Source organism: Colias eurytheme, chromosome 15, assembly GCF_061535395.1.
Source record: "Colias eurytheme isolate Ceu_HAF_F1 chromosome 15, ilColEury1 Martin Lab GWU primary, whole genome shotgun sequence".
NCBI classification, from domain to species: Eukaryota; Metazoa; Arthropoda; class Insecta; order Lepidoptera; family Pieridae; genus Colias; species Colias eurytheme.
The window spans coordinates 586,399-596,424 of NC_142994.1; the positions used below are offsets into that span (position 1 = coordinate 586,399).

General features: G+C 33.6%; 1 protein-coding gene across 1 annotated transcript; it reads left to right on the forward strand.

The window, feature by feature from the left end:
• The first annotated feature begins 1,489 nt into the window (after positions 1-1,489).
• Positions 1,490-9,077, forward strand: Las (lipoyl synthase, mitochondrial). The gene is made up of 8 exons (XM_090110071.1): positions 1,490-1,633; positions 2,888-3,080; positions 4,740-4,873; positions 6,009-6,165; positions 6,700-6,757; positions 7,235-7,387; positions 8,029-8,150; positions 8,437-9,077. The coding sequence occupies exons 1-8, from the start codon at positions 1,586-1,588 to the stop codon at positions 8,670-8,672; spliced, it is 1,101 nt and encodes a 366-aa protein (XP_089966197.1). The 5' UTR covers positions 1,490-1,585; the 3' UTR covers positions 8,673-9,077.
• The last annotated feature ends 949 nt before the right edge of the window (positions 9,078-10,026 follow it).

The following is a 10,026-nucleotide window of genomic DNA, read 5'->3' on the forward strand; positions in this document are numbered from 1 at the left end:
TTACACTACGACCAACGTAACTTGGCGGGCCTGAACTTCGCGCAGAAGGCTGCGCACCAACGTTTTTTAGGAACGAAATGGTGGCATGAGGCGGCGTGCGCGGGGCGGAGATCTAGGCTAGGGATTGACTCTATGTAAACACAATCATCCCTTTATTCGATCAAATATCGCAATCGATTTTTATCGATTTGAAATTTATTGATTTTTGTTTATACAGAGATACTAAACGAAATAGATTTACAGAATTAATGAATGTTGTCGTTAATAAAAGAGATTCCGCCTTTAATAACAAAAAAAAACTAATAACATTTTATTTTCATGGTTATAACATAAAGGACTGCATGATTTAGTTAAATATCAATTATTTATAAATGATCACTACAATAACGACTGATTGAGAATATTTGAAACCTCTTATAAAATTAAATATAAATATATTTTATTATTCAATTTCAATCGATTTGAAAAAAAAATCGATTAATCAACATTCTCAGACACGCATAGTGGACATCAGTCACACGTTAACATTGGTGTCGTGTTCGTGTCGCTATCTCTGTCTTGAGTACCGGCGGTTACAAAAGTTTTCGTTGATCGTTTTTATTTGTTAAATCTTATTATTATATTGTTAAGAGTTTAGTTTTAAATTTGGTCGTATTATTCGCGAACAAAGATGTCACCAAAGCATAATAATATTGTTTTAAATCGCCAGGCGCGAAAAATAATATTTGATTTAACGCAGTATTTAAAAAAAGAAAAATATATATATCGAAAGGTGAGTGAATCCTTAATTCATTAGGTTATTTTTATAGCTTTATGTCTCATAGCGGTTTGATATTTATTTTATTTGTAGGTACTTGGTCTCTGTATAAGGAAATTTTATTCGAATTTCAATAAAAAAAAAAATGAATGCCTATAACACTTTTTTTACGAGTGTACATGCGCGAAAGTTCGCAGAGGCTATGTTCAGGCCCGCCAAGTTACGTTGGTCGTATTGTACTAGGTTACGTTGTTGAATTTTGTTGAACTGTCAAATGTTGCCTATTAAAATGGCTCTTTAGACGTGTTGTCATTATCAAGATCGAGCAAAAAACGCACGCTTGTTAAATGGAAGCCCTTGTAGATATTTATTTTATTCTGTTTTTTTAGTATTTTTTGTTAAAGCAGCTGAGCACCATATAAGCGGAAATAGGGTGCATATTTTCTTAAATTTTCTACAGTCTAGATAATTCTTGGTTTGTGAGATACACCCTGGTAACAAAGAAAAGACAGACAGACAGATAACGAAGCTTCAGTAATAGGGTCTCATTTTACACTTCTAGTACGGAGCCTTAATTAAAATATTATGTTATTCTGATTCGAGAGATTCGACTTTAGTCGACGACCATAGACTATAATATTATCACTGCCAAACAAATTGTATTATTGCCATACAGAAAAAAAGGGTCAAATGATAAATTCTGACTTCTGTCTTTTTGACGACATGAATTAAACGAATGTCAAAAACATCTGTGTTTAATTTTATGATGGTCTAAATGTTTTTTATGTAATATTTTTAGTTTTTCGTGTTGTTCTAAAATTTGTTGCAATGTTTCGTAATTCCATTAGATCTGTGATTGTTCCAAAGCCATATGAGGTATTGGTGTAACTTATTGTTTACAAAAATCGTTTATGATTATGAGAAAAATTAACCCTTATTAAAACGCTGGGAGCTATACTTCCCACGTCTCAGATTGAAGTAAATCGTGTTTTATTTTTATATGCTTAAACCTAATGCAGTGTAATATTTATCTACGCAATCTTAACATTTTAGAGAACCTTTTTCACGGAAACACTTTTCAGAGAATTATTACATGTCATGGTAAACACACGTCAAAGTCAGGTGACGTGATTTTGCAGCCGAAAACGACCGTTATTTTTTAGTTTTTGGTGTAGTGCTCAAAAAAAATTAGATAAGTAGATTTGAGTTCTAGCTATGTAAACTAGACTATATTACGGTTGCGTGAAACGTAAAAATATGCCCACAATCTTTCGTTTATACCTTGGTAGTGTCGATTGAAATTAAGTCTTTATGTGGGAAGATATCATCCCAGTGTTCGTCACTGCACACGACATTCGGAAATTCTATATATAAAATCTCTGTGTCTAAAAAATCTTTTTTAGTTGGTATAAGCAACTAATTTATTGTTATTCGTTATTTCCTGATCAGATAATTAGAAATCTTAACTCAATACATTAGTATTTACCTATTGTTTTTATTTTGTTTTAGAAAAATGCCATTTTTATGTTGAAGTCATTCATTTTTCAATTCCCGAATTCTTCCCTCAGTAAAAGAAACTTGCATTGATGAGTACTTTCACCTCCTTTATTAAAAAACTTGATCTTTATAATTTTTTACGATAACATTAAATTCACAAGTGGAATCAGGGCAACTAACTAGTGTTTTAAAATATTGATGTCTGGAGTGGACACTGGGAGCTATAGTTCCCACCTTTCCAAACTTTTTACAAGAGAGAACAGATGACGGGATATATACTCCCCACCGAAAAAAGGGTACTTCCCCCCCACTAACCCCTTTTTTGTGTGTATTTTTTAAATCTACGACCCAAAATTACCCAGGAACGTATCTTACTTTTTTGTTAGCTCCTCCACAGGCTCGCGTTTGAATAAGGGTTAAAACGTAGTATCGACCTTAGGAATTTTTACCAAAATCTGCATTAATCTAATTGACTAGGAATGAGAATGCATTTACTTATCACTTTGTTTCTCGTGCATAACATCTATTTATTAACTACAGATTAGGTTACTTTAAAATTGAAATGTTTTCGATTGTTATTAATAAAAAAATGTGTCATATACCTTACAGTATGTATGATTTGTGTATTTGCAGCTCCATAGATGTAAGCACACAAACAAGCTAGATACAATTCGTGAGAAGTTACGAGAGGGGCCTAGCTTAGCCGACTTCATTGCAGAGGACAGACCAAAAACATGGGATGACTATGAAGGAAAACTTCAAAGAGAAAGGGGAGAGACGGAGAGATTAAGACTGCCACCTTGGTTGAAAACATCTATTCCTACAGGTAATAAATTACAATTGGTTCAGTTTTATATTGGATTTTCACTTTATTCTGTTTAAAATATTCATCTTTTTAAACTATTGTTTCATAAACTGAGTGTTGTAATATTTACAACAAAACTAAATGGACAATCATTATTATTATGTATTAGCTTTCTGCCCGCGGCTTCACCCGCATTTTCAAAGAAAAACCGGTCGGTGGTGACCACTTAATAATATAAATATGTATACTTATAAATCATTTATTGCATAAAAACATGGTACATACAAAGATATTAAGATCAAAATTAAGGAACATTCATGTTTTTACTATAGTTACATAGCATACAATAATTATTATTAATTCACAAAATGAATGAGAATGATTAGCTAGTTACAATTTAATAATACGAGTCAGGAGTATTGTCAGTTAAAATTAGTTTTATACATAAATCACTAGTCATACAGTCAATCAAATATCAAAATCATTATTTTATATTATTTATACATTTTTTATATTATACAGAAATTCATTTAAGTTGTAAAAACAATTCTCTAACAAGTATTTAATTAATTTATTTTTAAATCCTGGAAGAGGAACCCCTTGCAGGTCTTTTGGAACATCAACATCAGGTGGCCCACCTGCCCCTTTGCTTGCTCTGACATTAAAAAAAACCCGTATATTTCCCGTTCCCGTGGGATTTCTGGGATAAAACCTATCCTATGTGTTAATCCAAGTTACCCTCTATATGTGTGCTAAATTTCTTATTAATCGGTTCAGTAGTATTTGCGTGAAAGAGTTACAAACATACACATATATACATTTAATCTCACAAACTTTTGCAATTATAATATTATTAAGTAGGATAGGACTATCTGCGCTCCGTGGTTTCACCCGCATGGCTCCACTTCTATTGGTCCTAGCGTGATGATATATAGCCTTCCTCGATAAATGGGCTATCCAACACCGAAATAATTCAGACCAGTAGTTCTTGAGATTTGCGCGTTAAACAAACAAACTCTTCAGCTTTATAATATTAGTAAAGATTTAATATACTGATCTTTGATCATTAAAATATAATAGGAGCCGCTAAAGTAAATAAAAACATTATTGCTATATGAATAACATCATCTACACTTTGACCAGATTAACAATATCAGTCTGCTGATAAACATGTTCCCAAGTAAGAACACATTTGTGATGAAACAACTAGAGATAAACTACGATAACATGGCGCGCCCCTCCAAAATTCAAAACGTTTGAAAGTATTTGTGAAAGTATTTACAATGCACCACCAAGATTCACAATGCATCACCAAGATTCACAATGCATGTGTGCGTAATGAGACGGCCGTCAAACAAAAATTTCAAACAAACAAATCCACGGATTTGTTTTCTACAAACCTTGAATCTATTTTTGTTTAGTAAAACTAAAATAAACAATTACATTGTTACACCATTATCTATTTATTGCAAACATTAATTGAATTGAAATTCTGTATTATTATATAATATCAATGACTCTAATTATGAATTTTAATATGTAATATATATTTTTACAATAAATAAACTTTGCAACAAAGCATTTGCTTATTGCATAATGATTAAAAAATGGATTAAAAAACGTTTTATACACGTTTTGTATAATCATATGGTATAATCATTTTTGTTTGTATTATTACAGGTTCAAAGTTCAGTGCATTAAAGGAGCAATTACGCAGTTTGAAATTAAGTACAGTATGTGAGGAGGCTAGATGTCCGAATATAGGAGAATGTTGGAGCGGAGGCAAGCATGGCACATCTACAGCTACTATTATGGTAAAATGATGCTTATGTAGTTGAATTTAGTGATGATTTTATGTTAACCAATGTAACTAGACAGGTTTGCTAATCAGCTTGGGCGCCAGTGATCCATTTCCATCAGCTGAAGCTAAAAAAATTGTTTTTGTTCGCCAACACGCGCGCCACGTTGCCAGCACGAAGTGAAGTTAGTTTGCACGATGTTGCCGGCTCGCGCGACTTTGCAGCTCGTGCGACATTGTCAGTACGCAAGCAATGATGGTGATGTTGTTTGCTCGCGCGACGTTGCCAGTTTGCGCAACGTTACTAGCTCGCGCGATTTTGCGTTCACGCACGCGACGTTATTAATACAGGCGCGCGACGTTGCCAGCTCGTGCAACATTACTCGCGGAAATTTGTTTGTATAAAGCATCGTCAGTTTATATCTGTCAGTAATAGAGGGTACAACGTTGTTCAACAAAAGTTTCGCGGTAACTTTCACGGCGATAGACATCATGTTTAATGTTATGGATGACGCGTGCTCTCGCTGCATGCAAGTTTTGTTCGACGAAGACGTTGAATCCTTGTTGAATTTGATATTTTTGTTTTATGGCATTCAAATGCTTTATAAATATGTATAAATTTATTATAAAGAATAGAAAACATTCGATCACGAGGCGGGACTCGAACCCGCATCCTTTCACGCCAATCTGGGGCGGACTCCTGACCAACTCAGCCACCCGTGACCCGCCAGAGCGACCGAATTTATTGTATTCTTTCAGTTTTGTGTCTAAGGGACACACCGCACGCCATCTATTGAGATGATTAACAACCATCTCAACCAACACGAAACATTTTTCAATTATGTTATACAATATTGTAACGATGGAACACGACCTTTTTGTTGAATTTGATATTTTGGCATTCAAATGAAAAAAAATGGTTGTCTGTAAAGTCGGTTTAATCATTAATGACGATACTTGAACGTGACAACGGCCGATTGTGCTTCTTTGTCGCTCGTTCCGCGCTCTCGCTTGCACTTCAAGCCTTACGTAACGCCGCATGAGTCATGTTTTTTCGTGCGTGCAGCCGGCTATCGAATTATAAGACGTTGTCACGTCAAAAAATTATAAATTTATATTTTAAATTCAAATTCAATATTAATTTTCCCCAGTTAATGGGCGATACTTGCACCCGAGGTTGCATGTTCTGTTCCGTGAAGACGTCCCGCGCACCCCCACCGTTGGACCCCAACGAGCCGTTCAACACAGCACATGCGATTAAGGAGTGGGGGTTGGGGTATATCGTGTTGACCTCTGTGGATCGAGATGGTGAGGGAATAATTGTATATCTATATTCATCTATACTAATACTAGCCGCCCGCCCTGGCTTCGCCCGTGGTACATATGAAAAATAGATGTTGGCCGATTCTTAGACTTACCGGATATGCATAGAAAATTTCATGAGAATCAGTCCAGCCGTTTTGGATGAGTATGGTAACTAACATTGTGACACGGGAATTTTATATATAAGATTATAATCTATATTCTATACTAATAATTATATAATAATAATTATAAAGCTGAAGGGTTTGTTTGCTTGAACGCGCTAATATCAATAACTACTGAAAACCGCGGAGCACAGCTTGTATTTTATAAAATTAGAAGGAAGCTATTTACTGGGAAACCGACTTGGCAAGGAAAAAAACATAAAATATTCGATATTCTATAGCAAGACCTAATTTTATCTTTATGTACATGTTAGAATAATTTTAAAAACATAGTGCATGTTGCAGATAGTTGTCACTATACTTGATTTTTGATTGTGAAATGAAATGTAATAACAGAATCTTGAATTAATTTCAGATTTACCGGACGGCGGATCAGCGCATATAGCAGAAACTGTGAAGGAGATAAAAAGACAGTAAGTTGCATTCAAATTAAAGTAATTTATCGAACTTTACTCTGTTTAGTATGTGTTTTTTTACCTTGAATGATGAATATTTTTGCTTCACTTTTTAGTCACAAATATAAAAAATCAAATATGTATTAATTATGTGCATATCAGAAGATATTCTTATGTCTACTTAACTTTAGAGACTACTGAGCAAAGAGCAAAAAAATACACTGTTACAAGTGTTCTTATAACGAGCGATACGTGAATAATACATTGAGTTACGAATCATAGGTTTTTAATTAATGTATTTCTGTCAAGAAATAATACCAATACTTTGGAAATTTAAATTATTTTAAGTATAGACACTAATCGATGATGACATGGAATTTTCGTGTTTTTCACCTAACCCTAAGCTGGTTGTTATATTGTGTCCTTCTGTTTAAAAATTGCTCAGGTACATGTTTTAAGAACCTAAAATAATATTCATAAATATTTTTATTTCAGAAACAGCGAGATCCTAGTGGAATGCCTGGTACCAGACTTTCGTGGCAATCGCGATAGTATAGCCCATATTGCAAATAGTGGTTTGGATGTATTCGCGCATAATATCGAAACAGTGGAACGGTTGACGCCTTTTGTGAGGGATAGAAGGGCTGGGTAAGGGATTTTTGCTTTAAAATTATCGTTTAGTTAATTGCTTATGTTTGCTTATCTTTTACAGAAGAGTAATGTATTGTAAAGTTGCTTTTGGAAATTAAAAAAAAAATACGCTTTTGATTATAAGGGCGGCCGTACACGGACCGCTTCAAGCAGTTAAGACCGACGGCTTGAAGCCGTGACCGCGCGGTGCACTATGCACATTCATTCACTGCCGTACACGGACTGCTCGAGCCGTCGCGACCGCTTCAAGCCGTCAACTGCGCGGTTTGTAGCGACAGCTCGAGCAGTCCGTGTACGTCGCTCAGCCGTTAACTGCTCGAGCCGCACGTGTACGGCCGCTCTAACTTTTGTCGTTATTGGGAACGTTGGTTAGAAAGTAAATATAAAATCGATTTATCTAGTTGATATAAACGATAGATTGTACATATTTATTGGATTTTTTTCGTAGCTCTTGAGTCACGTAAGTAATTGCCACCGGTTCGCAAAAGAAACCACTGCTAAATAATTAAATATATATTTTATCAAATCAGTTAAGCAGTTAAAATAGGAGATATAAATCAAAATACTAATCGGTGTACGTAAATTTACGTTAAGCTAAAATTAGTTATGAAAAACCATAAATAATATCTCCATTACAGATACCGTCAAACATTGAAAGTTCTAGAAACGGCGAAGGAAATAAATCCGGATTTAATTACGAAATCATCGATAATGCTTGGGCTGGGAGAGTCGGATGAACAAGTAGAACAGACTATGAAAGGTAACTTATTTATTTTACAAAAAAGTCGTGAAAGTGAAACTTCTTTGGCAAAATTCAAAGATTCCAAAATCGTCGCCTTACTCCATAACGTGACGATATTGCTATGACGCCACCTTGAAATTTTACTCTTATCACGCCAAAAGAAGTTTCCTTGAGAAAATGTTTAACAAATAAATAGCCTTTTCATACAACTTTCATTCTTAAATTTACATGAATAATCAATTTTTGTTACGACTGCAAAATAAAGCTCATTTATTATTACACATAAACTTTTATTTTTCCCCAGATCTCAGAGAAGCCGGTGTAGACTGTCTCACACTCGGTCAATACATGCAACCAACAAAACGTCATTTAAAAGTGCATGAATACGTGACTCCCGCTAAATTCCTTCAATGGGAACAGAAAGGGAGTGAATTGGGATTCCTTTATACAGCAAGTGGGCCGTTGGTTCGATCCTCGTATAGGGCAGGGGAGTTCTTTATTACAAGCCTCTTGAAGGATCGAAAGGTTAAAACTGCTTGACCAGAGGAATAATATGTATTCTAGTAACAATAAAATATATATAATGTACTATAACTATCGGTTTTATAATTTATGGATATGTTCTGGTTAGTTTATCTGACGGTTGAATCATAAATAATGAGAATATATGGAAGTGATAAATAACCTATCAGTGATTTGGAACAAGTGGTGAAACTGGTCATAAAACTATGAATTGGTGTAGAACAATAAAATGTTTACAGAAAGAAATATTGTAAAAAGGCTTGTTATATATGCTAAAAATTTGTTTCACAAAAAAGTTGAATTAATACAAAATTGCTGGCAACCCATGTCGTCCGTAAAACGACAACATTTAAATAATGTTTCTAGGAAATTGTTGATCAACTGTTGCTCAACAAATGTATGTACCATGAATACGAAGCTTTACTAAAAAGTAAAATCACAAGTCAGTTATGTAATTGACTTGATACAGTTATGTAAATGACTAATTTAGAGGCATAAAAAGTAAAAATTTAGGTACAGCACAGTTAAAAAGAGAAGAACAAAGAGAATTGATTTAACTAATAGTAATGTTTTCAATAAAATTATTTCCCGAAAACCGGCTGGACCGATTTATAGTAAGTATGATCTTTTTCATGTTGCATTTTCTTTGAATATGACATAAATACATGAAAATTATATTTTACACATGTACAATACTTGTAAAAAGTGGGATCATTAATTTTCGATATACTTGAGTCCTATTTGTACATATACATATTATATTTTCTAACTAAAAATTTGTTTCTGACGCTTGGCACAGAGAAGCATGTAATAATAGGAAATATTTAGTACTCAGGCTTTTATATTGTATTAACATTTTGAATGTGTATAAATCAGAATACTCTTATAATTTATATTTATGTTATGTATATAATCGAATCTAAATATAAATTACTGAAATGTGGTTTTAGACTTTCTTAAAAAGTCTGTTGTTGTTTTAACCTAATATTATTTTATTGGATGTTATTTTAGTTGTAAAACGAGAAACTGTAAATACGATCGAAATAAAATATTTTGTTAGAAAAGTTCTCTTTATTGTTATACCCTCCTTAATAAGTTGTTGAGAAAATTAGTACCAAACGTTAGCTTACAAGCCATAGCTTATGTATAAAGAAAAGTGAAACATATTTTGAAATGAACCTGTTCTAGAGGTTCTATAACACTAAAACATTTCATTATCTCTTCACAATTTCTGCTTGTTTGAAAATGGTAGATGCAAAATTGAAGTTAAAAAAAAGAAATATTTTTGAAAACTTAATACAACGCGGTCTGTCGAGTCTAGAACACATGCTTCGCATTTTGTGGCGTGCAAAAGTACATTGACTTAATAATT

What these genes read in the sequence shown, in the direction of transcription:
- Las (XM_090110071.1), top strand. Translation starts at nt 1,586, where the DNA reads ATGTTTCGTAATTCCATTAGATCTGTGATTGTTCCAAAGCCATATGAG. An exon ending in GTGAGGGATAGAAGGGCTGG is followed by an intron (nt 7,388 to 8,028) that starts GTAAGGGATTTT and finishes TCTCCATTACAG; the next exon opens with ATACCGTCAAACATTGAAAG. An exon ending in AGTAGAACAGACTATGAAAG is followed by an intron (nt 8,151 to 8,436) that starts GTAACTTATTTA and finishes ATTTTTCCCCAG; the next exon opens with ATCTCAGAGAAGCCGGTGTA.